Source organism: Dermacentor silvarum, chromosome 5 (assembly GCF_013339745.2).
Source record: "Dermacentor silvarum isolate Dsil-2018 chromosome 5, BIME_Dsil_1.4, whole genome shotgun sequence".
In the NCBI taxonomy this organism is placed as follows: domain Eukaryota; kingdom Metazoa; phylum Arthropoda; class Arachnida; order Ixodida; family Ixodidae; genus Dermacentor; species Dermacentor silvarum.
This window is the reverse complement of record NC_051158.1, coordinates 118,653,619-118,676,186: the sequence shown is the minus strand read 5'-3', so window position 1 is coordinate 118,676,186 and position 22,568 is coordinate 118,653,619. Positions and strand designations below refer to the sequence as shown.

The window sequence follows — 22,568 nt, the reverse complement described above, 5'->3', positions numbered from 1 at the left end:
TGTTTGTATCATGTTCTGATTGTTATACTTGCAGCGATGCAAGCAACTTTATTTTTAATATATTGCACCACAGTCGTTTATTCAACTTTGTGTTGAAATGTACAAAATGTGGCCATCCCGTAATGGCCGAGACAGCCAGCAGTATTAGCAAAAAGTATGATGCAGATGCAATGCATTTGCTTGAATTGACATGAGGCGAAGCTTTCACGCAACGGTCAGTTAAACTCCAGAAAACTAACTTGCAGTGTGTACAGTTGTCCTTATTTCATCCGATGCAACACGTACTCATATATGAAATGTTTGCTTATTCACCGCACAGGTCATACAATCTAATGTATACATAGCTTGGTGAACTCACTCAAACGTCGGCTCACTAAGACTTCAAACTAACCACGAGTCTGTGCTCGTCTGAGCCTGGCTGAGTAGAATTTTGGTGAATACGAGTAAGAGCAAGTTCGGTTGAGTAAACTTTTACTGAATATTCTCTCGTGGTAGTCAGGGCAAGCTCATATGAGTATAATTTTGGTGAGTATAAGTGAAAGGAAGCTCGGCTAAGTAGATTTTTGGTGAATGTGACTCAGTGGAAGCTCGCCTGAGTAGAATTTTGATGAATATAGGTAAGAGCATGCTGAGTTGAGTAGATTTTTTATGAATATGAGTCAGAGCAAGCTCGGATAAGTAGAATTTTGGTGAATATCACTCTGAGCAAGCTCGGCTGAGCAATGATGGGATATGGTTATACGAGTTTATGCAGTAATACATGTAATTGCAGACTCATTAGCAACATTATCTCCATCTTGATGGGCAAGACCTATGGCTCGTGATGAGTCTGCAAACTTTATGAGCTGTGGACATGCAAGAACCACCCACACTTGAAAAGATGCTACCATTCACAGGAAGGAATGCAACCGGCTGACTTCACTGCACAATTTTGATCCGCTTTGTTTAATGCGTTATCTACTGCTTATAAAAACAAGGTGTTTGCCTGCTTTTCGCATTATTGCATGTGCTTTAGAGGAAGTGGAGACAGAGAAGAAAGAAAAGGCAAGGATGTTTATGGCGAAGTAGTTTATTAAAATACTGTGACATGTACAACCAGCTTAAACGAAAGTAATTCGATGCACTGAATTAAGCGAAATGTGCAATTACCTTTTAATGTGAGGGTTAATACAGGTGCCGTAAGGATACAAAGTCTGCAGCACATTGAAAGTTTATTGGTTTTTGCGCAGGAGAAAAATGATACATCAGAAAAATGAGAAAAAACTGTTTAAATATTGCTTCGGAAACAAATTGACGATACTGTTTATTCCCAGTCAAAGCGATACATCAGAAAATGCGATATGCTACTGTAGAACATTCATTACGATATGTAGTTTGCACGTTCGCTTTACGAGCTTGATAAGCAGCCGCGTCTCGCAGCGGAAGTAACAGAACATTAATATGAGATAATTTATTGGGGAAAATGGGCATGAAGTCCAAGCCAACCGACTGCAACTAAATGGTAGCGCCTATAGCGTGACCTATTGACAGTGGCATTTGTCCGTAGTTGCATATTCTTTAAATTGTTCCGTCCGTAAAAGCATACCGCGCTACAACTGTGGCGTTATCGTATATCGCGAGTAGTTTCTACAACCAGAAAATTGGGACGACATCCGAAGGCCATGCCTTCCCGTGAGGGGCACCTCGTAGTATTTACCAATTCGCCGCGCGTGTGAATAACGGAAAAGCATGCAAAAGTACGTACTATTAGCACCTGAAGCCAACCTAAAAAAGCACCGCGTGATTAGCAACGTAGCGTGTCAACAAACGCATAGAAATCAGAGAACCAAATCTGACCTACGAGTTTTTATCTGCACTGTTCGCGTGTCGGTGCTGATGTTATGTACCGATTGCGCAATCCAAGGCTCCACTCAATTAGTTGCCCTGTTCGAGGCTTGCTGAGCCAACATTATAGACAAAAAGTATCTATAAACGTAGCGTTGAGCGACCGCCGCCATTTTACAAAACAGACCACAAGATAGCTCTCGGCGCAATTTCGACTGAAAATCGCAGCGATCGCTGCGACGTTGCGACCAAGCGGTTCGTTGCAGGACCGACCATGCGACTGCGACTTTCATCGCATGTGACGGAAATCGCACTTCCGGCTGAGTGTGAAACAGCCGTCACTCGATGACCGCGGAAACTCGCTGTCAAAACGCTGGAGTGAGGAAGCGCGGCGACAGCAGCGATCGAATTGACCTGCGTTCTGCGTCTCGTATCAACAAGGTGGTGGTGAAAACTTTATTGAGTCGTTTGAGCCTTATGCGGTTGCACCTTAGGAATGGGTTCGCTCTTGGCTGCGTGCAGTGGCTGGGAGCTGGTGCTTCTCAGCGACGACTAAAGCCCAGTCCGTTAGCTGTTTTATTGCGATAGCAATTATATGGACACTCAAAAGCAGATTTCTGCCGTCGGCGTCGCCGTCGCCGTCGCCGTGAGGTTCCGTATGACGTCATTTGGAGAAGAAATCGTCGCCGCGCGCCGATCGCTGTATGTGCGAGTGAAAGGGCGCGAGGGGCGCGTCTTTCACGGGGAGTGAACGCACGGCGGAGAACAAACGCGCGTTCTGCGCCGTGCTCGCTTAAGGGCTGCAGAAGTAGACGTCTCTGTTCTCCTTCACAATCACCATGTATGTAGAGCAAACGCGCCTTCTTCCAACGAGCGAGAGGCCGTGGGGGAGGGGGAGGGAAGGGAGGCGACGTTTAGCTGCGGCACGCAGTGCCTATTTATATCAGAGGCTCCGGCAACAGTCACCAACGCCGCACGCATTTTGAGCGAACGCGGGCAAAACGCCGATGGCGTCGACAACAGTTCTGCGTGTTGTTGCTACCAAAGCCGCTCACCTTACTTCGTATGACATTGCTGTGTTGCTATCGCATTCATTGCTTCGCCCTTAGGGCGAAACTGTGACAATTTTTTTGCAAGAACTAAGCCGCGAAAACAGCGAGCGGCGGACTGTGACCGGACGCAGATGGCTTTTAACATACAGCGGCCCGGGCGAGCGCGCGGTCGCTGGAGCCCCCCGGTTCAGAACGCGGCTCCCCACCCTTCCTTATACCCTCCCCCACGAAGCCTTGCGGGGCCTTGCGGCCTTGACAGGCTCCCGCGGGGCCGCCGAGGGGGCGGCCGCTCAGCATAAAAGCACCCCCTCCTTCATATCCTCACCCCCCCCCCCCCGGAACATTGCACGTGATGGAAGACGGCGCACTTCCTTCCCTTGTGTGCGCGATATTGGGCCGCGATCGCTGGCTCACTCTCGTCGCATCCATTCACTCCTACACGCAGCATACCGCGCGCGGCGATGATTTTATCGCCCTTGAATTTTATAAGGACGGCGATGCCGACGGCAGAAATGTGGCTGGAGTGTCCATATCATTGCTATAGGAATAAAAGTAACAGCGCGCGTTGCAAGGACGTTTTCCAGCGAAATACATGAGCGCCTCACGAACCAGCAGTCGATGCAAATGATGACCCCAACGCTGCAACGCTCCTGCCGGCAAAGGGAGACAGCGGCAGCTTAATTGTAGATAGCTGGCTCTACAGAGTCCAGACAGACGGTCCCGTTGAACCGCTTGTCTATTCTTGCACCGTGGTCCGTGTCATCCCGGCTGAGTATAATTCTAGTGAGTCTGAGTCCGAGTGAGCTTTAAGCAAAAAAAAATATGTTGCAGTGGCTTAGCTCGGCTATGCCAGGATATACGTAGCGTTAGCAAAGGTTCAGCTGATTATTCTTAGCTTTCCTGGTTGTCTTAGTTGTCAAGGATTAGCTTGATTGTCATGCTTACTGCTGCTCCAATGACACACACAAACGCCAGTCAGAAGCGCAGCGGCTCCAGCGCAGTGTCAGACGGCGACTGCACAGCGAGCGCGCCCCGGCGCCAGTGCGTCTACCACGGCTACGACGTCACTCCTCTGGAATGCGCAGACCGGCGGCGGCGGAGTGCGCGAGAGGTGCCGGCTCCGGTGGCTCCGGTGCGCAAGCCGTGTGACATCACTGATCCTTGCGCATGTGCAGCACGGCTCTTGATGTGCTGCGCGAAACGGGCTTGGCTAGGCCAGTGTAGCTAACGCTACAAAATGTCGCAGTTTCCCCCGAAAGGCGAAGCATCAATTGCGATTGCAAATTAGTATAGCTATAAGGAGTAAAGATAGTAGTTTTATCAGCTGTAGAAACTTGGACATGTAGCAGCACCAGCAACGCGCAGCACTGTTGTCGACACCGTCGGCGTTTTGCCTGCGTTCGCACCGAACGCGCGCGGCGTTGGTGACTGTTGGCGGTGCCTCTGGCGGCGGCTCGGAGGTTTTCGACGAGATCGGAACGGGACACTCGTTGAGCAGCGTCGGAAGTCTTTACCACCTCCTCGCCTCGCAACGTTTTTATATAAATACGCATTTGGTGCCGCAGCTAAACGTCGCCTCCCCTCCCTCCTTACTGTCATCCCACGGCCTTTCGCGCGACGGAAGAAGTCATGCGATCGCTCCCCTTGGGAGCGCGCGTCCCTCGCCCGCTTTTACTCCCACATACGGCACGCGGCGATGATTTTTTTCGCCGTTGGACTTTATACGGAACCTCATGGCGACGGCGACGACTAGGACAGAAATCCGCTTGGAGTGTCCATATAATTGCTATCGCAATAAAACAGAATTTGTGAGTGAGTCGGAGTGGGTACCATATATTTTGCCGATCTATGGTCAAGCGCTTGAAAGCAAAGCAACGTAGCAGAATTTGAGAGCAGGAATCGCACTAGACAATCAGTTTCGTAAACTAAGCTCACAGTTCGAGCTTGATAAGCAGTCGCGTCTCGCAGCGGAAGTAACATAACCTTGAAATGAGATAATTCATTGGGGAAAATGCGCATGAAAGCCCAAGCTAACTGACTGCAACTAAATGGTCGCGCCTATAGCGTGACCTATTGACAGTAGCATTTGTCCGTAGTTGCATATTCTTTAAATTGCTTCGTCCGTAAAAGAATGTGTCCGCAATAAAGCGCGGACCAGCAAGTCAAAGTTCATGGTTTATTTAATATTGGAGCATTGTGTAGACTGCTGTGTCCGCAATAAAGCGTGGCCCAGCAAGTCAAAGTTCATGGTTTATTTGAAATTGTAGCAAACCGAATGTAGGAGAAGGATGATCGCCTATTCAGCTTGAGGGTTAAGAAATGCGGGTAAAGCTTTCTGTGCTGAGGGTGAGGGGTCAATTTGATATAGCTGAGGACGAGGGTCAAATGTTTCAACCTGAGGTTTAGGTTGATGTGGGCACGGCACTTGCGGTGCTAGGGTGGGGGAGGAAAGCAATAATGAGGGCGTTTGCCAACATGTGGTTGTCATTCCTGCTTCGTCAACCAATTCCTGTCGTACCGTCGTCGTCACGTAGTGGTTTTCATCCACTCGTCATCATCCCATTCTCATAAGGGCATCATCGTCGCCCTATCACCGTTATACCGCCGTCATCACTTGAGAATCATCATCCCTGGAGTCTTCGTCATACCATTGCCGTTATCGCGCGTTCATCGTTTCGTCAACGTATTTCCATCTTCGTATTCCATTGTTGGCAATGCGGTGTCAGTCGTAGTCATGCCTTGATAGCCATGGGCGACCCTAGCAAGCGAGCGCCATAGCTACGTCGGCCAATCCCGGAGAAACTGTATAGTCGCGTTTACATGAAGACGACATTGGCATCGCATCGCAATTTTAGCGCATTGCATTCGTGTAAATAGTGGTAATGCGCTAAGAAGACGCATCGTATTAATGCGCCAGACAATGGCAGATTTACCTGCGCGAGTCGACTCACACATGTAGCGCTATGTCCTCGCGAGAGTTAATGCGCTACATGAAACGGCTTCGCATAGCCTTTCGCAAATGCGCTTGGAAATGTGATGCGCTGCTATCGCAGTCATGTAAACGCGGTTTAAGTCGCATATTGCCAAAGAATGACCACTACAGATTCTAAGAAAGCTTTATTTAGCAGTACAGTACAATGTTGCTGTACGTTGTTTGATTGCTAGTGCGAATAACGTCGGTAGTCATCGTCAGATAGCTTCTGCAGAATTTCTTTCCTGTTTTAGTAATACTGCGTGTCAACCGTGATACACTTTTGTGCAGTATAAAAACCAACTTTCAGGGTTAAAGTTTCCACTTGCTTGTTATTCGTAGTTCTGTCCCACCAGCGTATTCTATAGTCATCTCAACTTCCACTGTTTCAATTGCGAAATGACGTAACCGCAAGCTAAGCTCCAATTCACACTGAACCTTAGTAGCCATACAACAGTAGCTGCATCACACTACTCTAACGTGTTTTGCATGCAATATGACCATATCAGACGTTTCAGCCAATTGGAATCTGCAAACATAGCCCTGCTCCTGCAATCGCATTGTGTAGACTGCTGTGTCCTCCGCAATAAAGCGCGGCCCAGCAAGTCAAAGTTCATGTGATTTGTGGCAAGATTGACGTCAGACGCTGTGTGTTCCCAAAGAACCTGGTCTACTACGATGTCTCGTAACTGATAGTAGGAAGTCGGTGAGTGACGAAGAGTGTGCGCGCAGGTGACATGGGCTACTACGACCACTCTGGCCGGCTATTTGTGACCGAGCGGCTGAAGAGCGTCATCAAGTGTTTAGACACCAAGGTGGAGCCCTACGAGGTGGAGCAATGCGTTCTCGAGCTTGACTGTGTGGCCGAAGTAGCCGTGCTCGGTGTGGCACACCCGGTGCTCGGAGAGGCGCCAGCCGCCATTGTTGTCCTGCGACCAAAATGGCAGGCAGAGGAACACGGCCGCATTGCACAGCGGATCAAAGAACACGTGGCAGGTAGGTTACTGCAGGCAGTGCTGAATTGCAGCAGGCCAACTCCATTCGCGATAATAGTGCTGTAGAGTGCATAGTGCAAAAAAAGAGTGCACGATATGAAACCAAACGGCGACTGCATCAGAACTAGGACAGTAACTGTTTCTGTAGTGAATTCACTACTAAAAAAACAAGAAACAGCGTATGTGTATTGTCTCATGCGTTACCATTATTAGGCTACTTCACCCACTTTCAGGGGGCTATCTCTCTGTCTGTCTGTCTGTCTGTCTGTCTGTCTGTCTGTCTGTCTGTCTGTCTGTCTGTCTGTCTGTCTGTCTGTCTGTCTGTGTCTGTCTGTCTGTCTGTCTGTCTGTCTGTCTGTCTGTCTGTCTGTCTGTCTGTGTCTGTCTGTCTGTCTGTCTGTCTGTCTGTCTGTCTGTCTGTCTGTCTGTCTGTCTGTCTGTCTGTCTGTCTGTCTGTGTTTCTCTACGTTTTCCCTCCAGCCTCGGTCGCTGGGTAGTCCGTGGTTGAATAGTTAACGCACAGGGCTACTGTGATTGTGGCACACGGCTCGAAACCAACCGTCAGACAAACTTGGGTAACCGGGTATTAAGCAATGTGTACATATGAGCCAATCTTCATTGAACCTCTTTCATGCCCACATGAGTGACGGTTGATGCTGCACTGGGATGGTACACTGTTTGAAATAACTCGTGGACGCCGACTTAAACACTGGGTATGTACCAGTGTGCCGGTGCTGGTCTTCAATGAATATCTTTGATGAAAACTTGGGTCACTGGGTATTACCGGCAGGTATGTGCCACTCTTGAATGAACGTCTTTGACGCCAACTTCATAAACTCAGTATGTGGCGCTGGTAATTGGACGCTCTACAATAACGAAAAGGATCCCTTTAGTGTATCCGATGTTAAGCGGAATAAAATCAGCGGGACGAGGATTCCTTAAGGACAGCTACCCGACGCAGTAGCCGCGGGGTTTGTGCCGATTTTTATTGAACGCCATTCACACCAACTTTTCCGCGAGTGGTGTCATGAATGCACTGGGTATGTGCTGCTCTTCAATGAACCTTTCGTCAACTTGGGCCACTGAGTATGTGCTACTGAGTGTGCGGCAAGTGAGGAAAAAATACTCAGCGATCGCAGGCACCTGCGCGCCATGCATATCGCCTATATGGTGCCACGCTCGGATTTCTCGGCACTAGATGGCGCTGCGTGTCCAGAAAGAAGGGCTACGGGTCAGTGATGACAGTTGCTGTCATCAGAAACAGTCACGTTCCTGCATGACGTGTTTCTCAGCGTTCGCTAGCACCGGCGCGCCATTGGTATCAAAGCAGTGCCGCCAACTAAAAATGAAAACGTCCGCTGATCAAGGCCTCAGAAAACCTAAAATCTGGAATACTAGCAAGTAAAATCCGCTGAAAATCCACTAAATGTAGACAACAATCACAATCACGTTCAAAACGTATTTCAGTGCGTCTACATGAAACGCAGTACAAGAAAGTAAGAGTGAGCAGAATAGTCTGTTCTTTGATTTTATCGATACTGGGATAAAAATATAAATGATCAATAATATAAGCGCTTTTTTGTGTGACTGCAAGTACGCAAACGTATTGCCAAACGAAACAAAAAGAAAATGCTTCCGTGAACAGCAACCACTGCTGGGAAATCAGGTTTGAACTACCGGGCAGCGATTAAAATTACTGAAAGTGTCCTGGCGTTTCATCTTGGTATGGTCGCATGCCCTGTGTGTGTACTTGTTCGCTGGCTTGACTGGGCCTAGGGTTCCTGTCATCAGTGACCCCGTAGACCTTCATCACGCCGATCTCGCGGATAAGGTACTCGGACAGCGTGCAAGTGAAGCAGCATTTATCTTTCCTTCGGATCCAACTCGTACAGTAGAGATGGTTTTGCTACCCTCAGTGGACATTCTATTGTTTAACTTCGACGTAATCTTATTCAGCAGGAGGGAAAACACGTTTAACATTCGCGTTGGACCATGGCAGCACGATTAGTGATAAAGCGAAGCTGGCATATGTATCTTTTATGATTTTAACCGGAGCCATTTGACGAGGTAAAGTCACCTGCAGCATGTCTGCGAAAATGGCGAGGACTGATACTGCTACGAGCAACGGAAACTGCTAGAGCTATAGTTCAGAGGAGGCATAAGAACATTCTCGAAAAAATGCGACGCCTTCACAGTGTTTGTTGAAGAGGATCAATATTCCCTCTTACTACGAAGGGGACCTGAATATTCTGCAGGTTTGCGACACCTCAAGCATGCACTACTTTACAAAAATAAGTTCTTGTACCAGCAACATGAACACAACATTACAGGAAGACCGCTACAAAACTCGATCCCCGCATGCCAATAAATTTTACGACTTGGCAGGGCAGGAAGCCGCTAAAGATAGCGGAAAAATCACTGAATTGGCAGCACTGTTTTAAGGACCATGCGGAGGCTTCGTAGCAACGGCACAATACATGACTGTGGGCGCTTTTAGGTAGGCGCGAAAGAGGTATCCCGCTGCAGTACAGGCCTCTTGCATAAGTAGTTTTGATGGAAGCAATACGTTGCGTCACTATATCAAATCACTGCAAGGCCATAGACCGTCATCCTGAGATGAGTTCTGCCGCATTTTTATGTGCGAAGCACTTTAGGGGCCAGGGGATGTCGGCGTCCGTCGCCTGTGATCTGTCGTAATGACGCTCAAAAACAAGTGCTCAAAACAGGGTCAGCACAAGTGCAGAATTGACAAAACCGATTCAAGATATACCAATATGATCCACAATAATTTAAGAGACAGGAATAACCAAGCATTAGGCGCATAATTACCAGTAATTTGTTAAAATCGCCTCTAACTATCATCAGCAAAGGCTTTGGCTCAATGCGCGACGGGGTTTGGCTCCATGTGCGTGGAGGTTTCCCACCACTTGTGATTTAGTGCAGGTGTCAAAACGAATGATCGATTGCTAAAACAAGACAAACACTGGAAAAAACATCATAACCACAAAGAAAACAAGGGAAACACCGGCGCACCACAACTTCGCACTTCCCCAGGTTTCACGTTAGTGGAGTTGCATTAGCGCTGGATTTGAACTACACAAGAGCAGGATACACAACTATTGATCTTAAAGAGAGCTTAAAAGTTTGTCGTTCCTTGAAATAAAAGCAGGGTCACATTGAGCACTATACCCTTGCTATTCGCTTTAGTCGTTTATTGTTATAACAGCTGCCCTAACATAATTGTTTGATACAGGACGTTATGCATGCGCCTACAATTTGTTATTAGGAAACCATATCCAGGCCAATAGTGTTTCATTCCATTAGCTGCATAAAGTAAGATGCATTTCTCTGAGGAATTCATTGCAACGGGACAAGACCATAAAAATTCTGGTGTTTTACGTGCAAAAATCCCGACTTGATTAAGAGGCACGCCGTAGTGGAGGACTCCGGATTAATTCAGACCACCTGGGGTTCTTAGACGTTCGTCCAAGGCAGCTACAGAACAGTTCCTGCATTTCGCCCCCATCGAAGTGCGGCCGCCGCGCCGGTATTTTATTCCACGACGTCGTGCTTAGCAGTGCAACGCCATACCCACTAAGCAACCATGGCGGGTCGACAAGACTATTTGGACTCTATGGAGCCCAGCCGTGTCGTAAGCAGACAACATGTGCTTCTTCGTGTGAACGGTGCCCGCTACCTCTTTTCTGCCTACAAAGCTAGCGGACGGTGAGCCTCCCGGCGGATGCTAAGGAACACACTCGATTTCTGCATTTGATAGATTTGGAATAAGCGGACCTTTCTCTTCAGACGCCTACCAGGTGAGTGCGTGCATGTGCTTCACTGCTTCGTTTTCCATTCACGGCGAAGCTGTTAGCGTCAAGTTAGTTGGGACTTTTTCGTGGCGTATGCTCACGGGGAAAAATGCTTCAGCGATTAAAAAAAGCTTTGAGTGATTGAAGCGAAAAGTGCATACCTTCTTTGGGATGACACATACAACAAACAACACAGCATTCGTTTCAATAAAGAACATACAGAAATCAAGTATGCAAATCACATCATTGATGATAAGGCGCTCCAGAAAACAAGGCGAAGGACGTAGTGCTCCCCGCATGCACTTCCCAGTGAAGGTTACTGTTGAGCACGCTGCCGCGGCGACGGCAGCTTGCGACGTGGGGTGTGACGTCACTAGCCTTTCACAAATAATAAAGCAAACAGCCTAGCAACTGATTTAATTGTTCTTGCAGCACCGCTATGTGTGGGAAACGCATAGTTGCGACTCCTGAGGAGCAGCGTGAGTACGAGGAGCTGCTAAGAGAAAAGAAACGTTAATAAGACAAGTGGCGGCGTGCCGCCAAAATTACCATTACTCCCATGGCTACCATTACTCTAAAACAATAAAGCACTGCATATCCTCCTCAGCAGTCGTAGTTAGTGGTTTTCAGAAGCTTCGCTGGACATCCACTATCGCAGGGCCAGGATGGCGAGTCAAGTTGTCCCCTCTATAAGCTGTAGTCTGGCGACTTCTGTGACGCAACTTCATCATCATCAGCTTATATTTATGTCCAGTGCCGGACCAAGGCCTCTCCCTGCGATCTCCAATTACGCCTATCTGGCGCTAGCTGACTCCAACCAGCGCCTGTAAATTTCCTGACTTCATCACCACACCTAGTTTTCTGGCGCCCTCGACTGCGCTTCTCCTTCTCTTGGTATCCATTCTTTAAATGTGGTGGTCCACCGGTCATCCATTCTACGCAGTACATCGCCTACCCAGCTTCATTTTCCCCTCTTAATGTCAATTAGAATATCGGCTATCCCCGTTCTCTCTCTTATCCATCCTGTCTCTCTTATCATCTCTCTTAAAGTTAGGCCTGACAAGCTAGGCCTAACGGTCCGTAACTTTCATTCGAGCTTCCTTGTTAACCTCCAAGTTTCTGCCGCATATGTTAGCACCAGTATAATACAATGATTGTGCACTTTTCTTTTCAACGACAGTGGTAAGCTCCCAGTCATGGGTTTGGTAATATCTTCCGTATACACTCTAACCCAAATTTACTCTGTCAAGTTCCTTATCATGACCAGGGTCCCCTGTGAGTAACTTACCTAGATAAAGGTACTCCTTTACAGACTCTAGAGACACTGTCGATCGTAAATTCTTGTTCCCTTGCCAGGCGACTGAACGTTATGTTTGTCTTCTGAATATCAATCTTCTACCCCACTTTCGCACTTTCTCGGTTAGGGTCCTCAAACATGTGTTCTAATTAGTCCCCATTGTTGCTGAATAGGACAAGGTCATTTGCAATCCGAATGTTTCTGAGATGTTCGCCGTTGATCATCACTCCTCAACCTTCCCAATCTAAGAACATGGATATTTCTTCTAAGCATGCAGTGAATAGCATTCGAGTGAGTGTCTCTGCTTGCCTGACCCCTTTCTTGATAGGTAATTTCTACTTTTCTTGTGGAGAACCAAGGTAGCTGAGGTATATTTGTAGAGATTTGCCAAGATATTCATTTATGCCTTCTGTACTCTTTGATTACGCAATGGCTCTATGACTGCTGGTATCTCTACTGAATCAAATGACTTTTCGTAAATCTATGAAAACCATATAGAGAGGTTGGTTGTACTCCGCAGATTTCTCGATGACCTGATTTATGACATGGATATGATTAATCGCATAATATGCCTTCCTGAAGCCAGCTTGTTCTCTTGGTTGACTGAAGTGAACTGTTGCCCTGATTCTATTGGAAATTATCTTGGCGAATATTTATATGCACTACTGAAAGCAAGCTAATGAGTCTATAATTCTTCAATTTTTTAACATCTCCCTTCTTATGGATTAGTATTTTGTTGGCGTTCTTCCAGCTCACGTTTGAAGTCATGAGGCATTACGTATAAAGGTTTCATTAATTACCCTTATGTTGTCTCCATCTTCCTCTTATAAGGCTGCGAGCACCACCCTGAATCGGTCTGTTTGTACCCTTATTGCGTCTAGGTTGGCCTGTACCTCCTTGACTAATTTTATTCTTTCTTTCTTCAATTTGAGATAAATGCCAGACATCACTAACCCATGGTTACTGCAATTTAGCCTACCTAAACTCTGCTGAGATCGGCAGAGAGTATGAAATCCATTGCCTTCCTTGTTCCCCTATTAGGGCTTTTCCAGGGCCACTTCCTGTTGCTGCACTTCCTGAAGAAGGTATTCGTTATTCGGAACCAATTTCTTTCCGCAAATCCTACTGCTATCTCTCCTCTAGTGTTCCTAGGATCGATGCCGTAGTTGCCAATTGCTTGCTCACCAGCCTGCTTTTTCCCGACATTTGCGACGACATGCTCGAGCTCTTTACCGACCAAATTAATAAGTATTGGCAAGACGGTATGCTTCCGCAGGAATGGAAATTGGCTGAAATTGTCTTTATTCCCAAACCCGGAAAGTTCATCAATATTGACAACCTTCGTCCCATCTCACTCACCTCCTGTGCAGGGAAGGTCATGGAGAAGGCACTATCAGGATCACTGAATACATGGAAGCTAACGACCTCTTCCCACATACAATGTTTGGCTTTAGAGCGCATTTATCGGTACAAGACCTTCTATTCCAACTCAAGTAGGACATAATCGATCGCCCCAGCGGAGCCACGCAACACGAGCGCCCCATTCTGGCGATTGACTTTCAGGGAGCCTTTGATAATGTCCGGCACTCAGCCATCCTGACCAACCTGGCTAGAATTGGAATCGGACAGCGTACGTATGACTACGTGCGCGACTTCCTGCACGACCGTCACGTGACCATACGAGCTGGTGACGCCAAATCTGCCCCCATCACAATGGGGGGGGGGGGGACTCTGGCACACCGCAAGGGGCCGTAATTTCTCCACTGCTGTTTAATATAGCACTGCTGGACCTGCCTAGAGCACTCAACGAGATACCCTGAATCTAGCACGCTCTATACGCAGATGATATTACTATATGGACCAACACCGGCAGCATGGGACAGATAGAAGAAGCACTCCAACGGGCAGCAGACACTGTAGAGCGCATCGGCCTCGCTTGTGGACTTCGATTCTCCTCTACTAAATCAGAACTCCTGGTATTTAGGAAGCGTGGCAACCAATTCCGTTTATTAATCAACTCCATCAATCCCCGGTCAAGGAAGTCGACACGATCCGGGTCCTGGGAGCATACATTAATAATCAGGGCAACAACAACGCAGAAATTCAAAAACTCCGCACTACCTGCACCAATATCTCCCGAATGATATCCAGAATTGCCAATCGACACCGTGGCATTAAAGAAGCGGACATACTGCGTCTCGTACAGGCCTTTGTGATCAGTCGTGTCATTTACAGCTTCCCGTACCTGCGCATTCTCAGCAAGGACGAACTTAAACTGGACGGTCTACTCCGCCTTACATATCGGAAAGCCCTCACTCTACCGTCATGGCCCATGAATGACAGGCTCCTTGAAATGGGCATCTATATTACAGCGTCAGAGCTCTTCCAAGCTCATTACATGAACCAAGTCATTCGGCTCGCACGAACCATAGCAGGTCGCACCACGCTAGAAGCACTGGGCATCAATCCACCCACTCAGGTCGCCAGCAAGCGATCACTACCACCAGAATGGCAGCAGGACATCATCACTCGCCTGTTGCCACGTAATATGCACGCCGTCTACCACGAAAGTAGGAGACCTGCCAGAGCCAAAGCCTACGACAAGTATTCGGATCAAGCAGATGCCTTCTTTGTAGATGCAGCCGGACCCCCGCACAACCGCTCCACAGCAACCGTTGTACACAGGGGACAAGTGGTAGACTGCATCTCGGCCACCGGAATAGACATCACAGCCATGGAAGTGGCCGGTATAGCCTTAGCCATGCGTAATCCAAGAGCCACCTTTGTCCTTACGGATTCCCAGGCGGCGTATCGCAACTTCGCAAGAGGTCAAGTTGGCCACCTCGCACACTTAATACTGCAACAGGCTGCGGCCAATCGTCAAGAGGGTCAGTGGAAACAGCTGCTGTGGGTACCAGGGCACGCGGGAGTTCGAGGCAATTAGATTGCTGATGCCTCCACCCGAGAACTTTTACACCGGGACTCCGCCGAGTCCTCCACAGCACAACTTCTCGCTGACCAGGACGATCCTCAGCTCCTTCTTTCATATTCTGAGATCCTACAGCACCTCCGGCTGAGTAGACGCACTTTACCCCCGCCTGATCCCAAATTAAATAAGGCAACGCAGGTAGCATGGAGACGCTTACAAACATTGTCCTTTCCAAATCCTTATGTATATGTATTACCCGCCGCGGTAGCTCAGTCAGCTAAGGCGTTGCGCTGCTGAGCACGAGGTTGCGGGATCGAATCCGGCCGCGGCGGCCGCATTTCGATGGAGGCGAAATGCAAAAACGCCCGTGTGCTTGCGTTGTAGTGCACGTTAAAGAACCCCAGGTGGTCAAAATTAATCCGGAGTCCTCCACTATGGCGTGCCTCATAATCAGAACTGGTTTTGGCACGTAAAACACCAGAAAGAAGAAATCCTTATGTATTATCAAAGATAGATTCTATGACGTACAATCCGCAATGCAAATTCTGATCCCAGACGGCCACGTTATACCACATGGTCTGGGCGTGCAAACAGAATCCTAAAGTATAGGCCAAGCATAATCCGACGATAGTCGAGTGGGAGGCGACCCTCTCCAGCTCGGACCCAGAACAGCAATAGGCCCTGGTCAACCGAGCCCAGACGGCGGCAAAAGCCAATGGTCTTCCGTACTAAGAGGTCCGACCACAAAATGACTATTATATTTAACTAATATATGTTTATTCTCTCTCTCACCACTTTTGCATTAAAGTCGCCCATGACTACAGTATACTGAGTTTTCAACTTTCTCATTGCTAATACAACTTCTTCATAAAGCTGTTCTATTTTTTTATCATCGTGACTGGAAGTTGCGGCGTAGGCTTGTACTACATCCATTCTATACCTCCTATTCAGCTTTATTACGACTACTGCTATGAACTCTACTTACACTGCCAGAACTATGAGGACCATCGCCTCTAAGGCAATAAATTGTGCTGGCTGGAGTACCAACTGAAGCGGTGCATAGGTATAGCTGGACGAGCGCTGAATATTAAAGCCTGCAATTGTTATCCAGTCTTGTGGCACGTCGATGCCCGTTTATGATAATAATTGTATGTACATGAACTGATTCGTCATTTTTGAGGTTGTGGTATGAGAAGTGTATTCTCAGTAATGTACTTTGGACATGGTAATTATTCATTAAATTAAAATAGTGTTTAAAACACATGCTTATTTATATTGCAGAGAGATTGGCTGTTTACAAGGAACTACACGGCGGGATAGTCTTCGCTGAAGAGCTGCCCAAAACCAGAAGAGGCAAAGTGCTGAGGCGCCTTCTGTTGACTGAGTTCGTAAAGTTTAAAAAGGCCGGAATGGTTCATTGAATGCTGTCGAGAACATGCAGACATGTTTGTTCTGATCTACTTACAAGTCACCGGTAATATAATAAATAAACCTGATGAATTTTGATTCCATACGTTGGTGCATTCAAAATAGTAATTATTTTACTCTATACAAGAGGACAAGAGGCCTGTTTAACCTAATCCAGACAAGTGTTCCAGAAATGGTTTTCTTTACATATGCGGTGCTGACACCGTGTTTCTGCATCATGCACAGAGTGGTGATCTTCACAGGCTTCAGATATGCTAACAAAATGCACGTTTTCTTTTCCCTTTGTTACAACACCGCTTTTAATGTGTATTAAAGCTGCATGCTGCGCAGTACGACTAAAAATATTTCATTTGGCGAACGTTTACACTGCGTAACAGTATCAAAACTAATTGCCTTAGTGTGCGTGGCGAGATTAGGGACGCAGCTGGTTCATATTGAGACAGAGGGACTCTGGAAAAGCGTAAATGAGTGGCTGGGCTCATTCACGTGAATCTGAACACGCATGAATCTTCCAGGTGGATCAGTGGGCAGAAGGGTAGTATTTGACCTACTATGGCCTGTCCCGAACGTGTGTAACGTCCGGAACAATATACAACCACTCCGATCCCACCGTTGACCTACATAAGATCACGCAGCTGTTATCGTTGTGTTAAACATACAACCAAGAGAGTGTCAAAGAACATTCTTCTCCTTTCGGAAACGCCGAGAGCTACAAAATTAACAGGGACATAGTAGTCCAAAAGGAATAATTTGCGTGCTATGAAAATAAGTGCTGTTAATTTTTTTATTCGGTCTGGATTTGTAACATTAAAACATGAAACTAAACGCGAAATTTCAGCTTGCCTGACACGTTATGTAGGTATAGTAGCAGACGTAAAAAATATGCATTTACTGACTATTCCACAGATGCGCGGACACTAGACAAACTTAGAGCGCCTGCGGCAAATGATTTATGCCACGTTAGCATATGTAAGGCTTTTCCTAAACGCCTGCTTTATTTTGAACTTACTAGACAGTTCTAGCGTTAAGTTTAGCAAAATTATTTTTCGGAAATTATGTAATTTTCTCTCTACGTTTAGCGAAGCGCGCCAAGAAAATGTGGTTAAACTGATTCGCACTTGAACAGGAAATCATACGCGAACCGGTATCTTGGATGAAACTAAATCTAAAATCGAACGGGCCGATGTTGGAACCTACCGGAACCTAAACCATATCTGATGCAAAAATTAATCGTTATCACCATCATCCTCCATTTATGGTTACTGCAGCACAAAGGCATATGTACCAGGGGAAATCGAATTATCCAGGTTGAGTTGAATTCTGGGCTTGTACGTTCAAAAAACACAACTTGATTATGAACAAATTTATTTGGTATCATATCTGCATCTAAATTAGTCACATAAAAGCTTTCCTTGTGAATGGCCCTTAGTTGACGAAATATGGCTCGTGAGCCATAGGCTCCTAGGCTACAGCAAAAAGCACAACGTGACAAGTCTTATTTCAGGCCTTGATACATCGCAAGAAATACAATTATGAATTTATTGGACACTCATTAGGTATGATATGGTTCGAAGCACGGAATGCACATGCCAATGTCACATTTAGTGCACTGTGTGCGCATCGTGGACTTGCATAGTCTCTAGCGCACTTGCGCATTTTGCCGTTAGGTACGGCTCCAACAAAGTGGATCACTTTGTCATATCGTGCACTTCAAAAAGCAACGTCACCAAGCGTTGACGTGTTTCGACGACAAGGTACTATAGGCTTGTTGCCCCATCTTGTGAGATATAGCTTTTGGCTATTTGCCTCCAGAATTCAAGTTGACCGATGCTGAACTCTGTGCTGCGAATAAGCGCCCACCGTTCTTGGCACATCACAAGCCAAGTGAATATTGGCGCCCACTATTCTGCCACGAATTACAATCCAATTTTTCGCGAGATCACCATTCCTCCACTTGTAAGTTGAAGATAAATGCGCTTCAGCACTTTCATCTCCCGCAGCCGAGGTGACACTAGTTGACGCGTCGCCTTATTAGCCATGCTTCGTCGTCATCAGAGTCGCATCCACCTATACGGCGCCCGTCGGCAGGAACCATTTCGGCACCGGCTCTCAGTTGTCTGCCACTCAGATTGTGTATGTGCCCACCAGAATCGTCATATCTGCGGAGTCTCCATCTGAGTAAATGTTAGCCTTCGGTGGCTCAGTGAAAATCACGGACACATCTTCGTCGTCCTCTTCGAGTATTTTGTTTATTGCTTCTAAAGACAACCAAGTTAGACAATAAATTGACAAATGAGTGTCGCGAAAACACCGTACATGAAGCTTAATAGAAATTCCGGATATATAAAAAGTTGGATAATATAGGGAGCCGAAAGGCCTAGCGTGACCATATGGCAACACGTATAATGACACGCTCGTACACAAAATAAACGAGCATTAGTCTCTCACAAATTATCACCGGAATTCACATATTGTTAAGGTGTACAGAGACATGTGGGTCATGCTAATGGTTGTGTATAGCCACAAAGAAGAAAAAAAAAGCAATTTGACATGGGAGTGTTGCATCTCTACGTGCCGAACTGCAAAGCACTATTTCCCGCCTGTTTGATCAGTTTCCAAATAAACATAGACAACTTACTGTCACCTGCTCTCTGTAACCTGTATCCTAATCTCCCGAGAGGCACGTTGAGGCAAGTTGGGCGCCGGTTTTTGAACTTGCATAAATTAGAAAGGCATTGTGCACATCTGTATGACCATATGGTCACGCTAGTATCTAATGGGTTGTGAACAGGGACTACCAACTACCTCTGTTTACTCTCTCTGCTTTTCCAAAACAGCAGTAAGCTGTCAGACATGATTTCGCAATGCTTGCCGTATGAGCCCCAACCGAGTTTTATTCTCCTTTATGTTTGCTTCTAATGATCAGGTTCCCCTGTGAATAATTGACATAATAAGCCCATTCTCGCACAGGTTCCAAGTGGGTGACAGCCAATCATAGATTTATTGTTTTATTGCCAGGCTATCTAACGTTACATTTCCCATCTGCATAATAATCTTCAACCATTTGTCGGCTAAGGTTCTGAATCATTTGTTGCAAGTCATCACAAACGTTCCTGAACAGGACAATGGTCCTCCCCTTTAATTCTTTAAGTATGCAGTGAACATCATTGGAAAGATGGTGTCCTTGCCTGACCTCTTCTTTAGCGGTATGTTTCCGCTTATCTCGTGGAGGATTAAATTAGCTGTGTAGTCTTTAGAGAGATTAGCGAATGTATTCAGGTATGCTAACTGTACTCCTTGATTACGCAATGCATTCATCACTGGGGTATCTCTTCTGATTGAAATGCCTTTTGATAATCTATGTAAGCCACATGGAGAGGTTGTTTCTTGTAATAAAACTGAGATAACCATTAGGACAAGGTAGCGATCCTTGCTTATTGTAACTGCTTCCTCTTCTTCTTCCTCAACCTGTTCTCTTCTGATTGTACGTTACACTCCCCCTCTTTTAAGTGTCACCCATCTGAGGTTATAAGGAACGACATTGCTCACAGCTGCAATCTCTAATTATCCACTGTTCATATATATATACCCAAAAGTCTTGAGTACGCCTTGCTGCACACACGTCTTCACGACCTGGAATGGACCAAGGATTTTTATGTCGGTTCCTGGTAGTCCCTTTCGCCTTTCGGAGAAGCACAAAGTCGTTTAATTTGATATCCCGGTATATATCCACGATGTCTCTTGTCGAACTGGTGTTTCATCGCTTTGCGATACCGGCGGGGCTCCTCATGTCTTTGGCCGTTCCGTTAGCGGAAGTTTGTCTTAAGTTCCAAGCTCCTGGTCGGCGGACAGTTTCGGCACTTCATACGTGGCGAAATGTGGGTTACATTCAAGGCTTGTGGTATACGTCCTGTTATGGTGTGAAACGGCTGCTTCTAGACAGCGTTTCCATCCGCCTTGGAATTTTGGGTACATTGACATAAACTGCTTTATGTCATGGATAACCTGCTCAACCAATGCATTGGCTTGAGGGTGATATGAAGAGCAGAGCCGCAGCACAACCCCGCAACTGTCTGCCTACTGCTGAAACGTGTTCCTCATGAATGCATGTCCATTGTCCGAGACTACGACCTTGAAATCAGAAAACATCGCTCTCGTTAAGAAAGGTAATAACATTATTCTTATCTCCCTTTCCAGAGCGTACAGCTACTATTCTTGTGCATTAGTCTATTGCACTAGAATGACTGTTTGGCGAAACACATTTGCTCGTTGTTTTCAAATCGGTAAAATCCACATGCACTATTTCAAGCCGCATCTGAGTGAAGTGGAACACGAGCTTGTCCAAGTCGTGGGCGGTTAATTTGCCTTATTGACCTGGCACAAGCGAAATGACCGATTATGGTTGTCTACATCTATCTTCATATTCGTCCACGTCTACTTCTGTGGAAGCTTTATTATAGGTTCGACGGAAACCATCATGACCACCATAGTCGGGAGTGTCATCCACCTTCACATCCTTCCATAGCTTCGTCAGATTTAACACTTCATGTGCAACGTCGAATGCCAGTCTCAATTACGCACCTGCATCCATCAACCTGCTGTCTCCATGGTGGATAACCTCAAAATCGTACTGCTCTAGTGTACGTATCCAGCGCGCCAGCTTCCTCTTGCCTCCCAATGACTGAGGAGATAGGTACAGAACCTGATGGTCCGTATACAGTTTCAATTTTATTCCTTCTATGTACGATCTAATGTATCGCACTGACATTAGGACGGCATTCTCTGTCGTAGATCAGTTCAGCTGAGAAGCGTTAAACGTGCAGGAATAGTACCCGACAACCCGAAGTTGTCCATTTAGTGGAGAACTGCAGTCCCTATGATTCAGCACTGCCCTTGTAGCATAATGTGATGCATCTGTGTTCACCTCGAACCACAGCTGAAATCGAGCTAGTACTGGGTCAGACCAGATGCGGCTCATTAGTTTTTGATGAGCCTCTTTGCAATCATCGCACCAAATGAAAAGAACATCTTTTTTGTACACTCCGTCAGGCACTTTGTCATCTTGGCAAAATCCCTAATGAAAGATCTGAATTCGCCTGCTAGTCCAAGGAAAACTCGCAGCGAATGAAGGTCATGCGGCTTCCTAAGTATGGAAATCCGATGCACAGCCTCCCGCATTTTTAACTGTATCGCGCGAGCGTCCATCGCGCGTCATTTTAGCGCCTTTAAGCGGCGATAATCAGCGAGACCGGCAAGAAGTACTCTCAAGTGCACAAAACACTTCTCCTGTGCAAGAGTCGTCTAATGCGACGCTCCCAGGAAGATGACGTACGCCCATATTATACTGTTCTCGTGCGATATAGTTAAAAATGCGGGAGGCTGCACAGACTCTTGTTTGGTACCTTTCGCAGCACCGTCGAACACTCTACCGAGAAAAATTACCTTCGGATGAAAGAAATCACTCGTTTTTTTATTTATCTTGAGATCGGCATTGCTGAGTGCTTGTAAGACAAAGCTTCGCCAGGTATTCGGTGTGGTCCTGCTCAGAGCTCGAATACACAATGATGTCATCGATGTAAACATTGCAAAAAATCGAATGTATGGCTTTAGAACAACGTTCACCATCTTCTGAAACCATGCATCTGAGTCTTTTCAGTGAAAAGGTAGTCTAATATATTCGTATATGTCCAATAGTGTAACGAAGGTGATTTTGTTTGCTCCTCTGAGAGTGACACTTACCAGAAGCCTTTGCACAGACGCAAGTGAGGAAAGTTCTCACAGCCCCCAGTTTCATTAATGATTGCGTCGATAAGTGGCATTGGATATGGTAATAAACCAGTCTCTTTGCTGACCTTCCTGTAATCAGCGCTGAAACGAAATGTGCCATTTCCTGTAAGAGCAATGGTGATCGGAGAAGCGAAGGCAAAGGTTCATGGGGGGAATTACATTGGCTTCGAACACCTTCTGTAGTTCTTCCTTCAACCAATGTTTCTTCTCTTGGGACAATGGAGGCCTTTCGTTTCACTACAGTCTTGTCGCGTAGCTCAAACGGTACTTCAAACTTTGATGTGCTCTTTGGATAGCCCTCGACGCATATTGAAGCGAATAATTCTATGTCTCACTGATTCGTCCGTGAGCGCCGAAACGCATTGCAGGATAGCCAATTTACACAATGGAACTATCTGCGCATCTGCGCACACAATAGAACGGCGCACGACACACGTATTGTAGAACACTACAGTTTACATTCGCAGTTGTAC

At 46.6% G+C, this 22,568-nt stretch overlaps 1 protein-coding gene across 3 annotated transcripts in view; it reads left to right on the top strand.

Annotated features, from left to right (window-relative positions):
* Nucleotides 1–22,568, top strand: part of LOC119454373 (uncharacterized) — a 239,663-nt gene that overhangs the window by 132,053 nt on the left and 85,042 nt on the right. Inside the window, exons 10-11 of one of the 3 annotated variants that reach the window (XM_049668406.1) lie at nucleotides 6,580–6,843; nucleotides 16,162–16,377. The exons of 1 other annotated variant lie outside the window; for it this stretch is intronic. In XM_049668406.1, coding sequence (XP_049524363.1) covers nucleotides 6,580–6,843; nucleotides 16,162–16,301 — 404 coding nt within the window. In that variant the 3' untranslated portion in view covers nucleotides 16,302–16,377. Of the gene's footprint in view, nucleotides 1–6,579; nucleotides 6,844–16,161; nucleotides 16,378–22,568 lie in introns of those variants that run through there. One more of the 3 variants, XM_049668408.1, reaches the window with a different exon arrangement.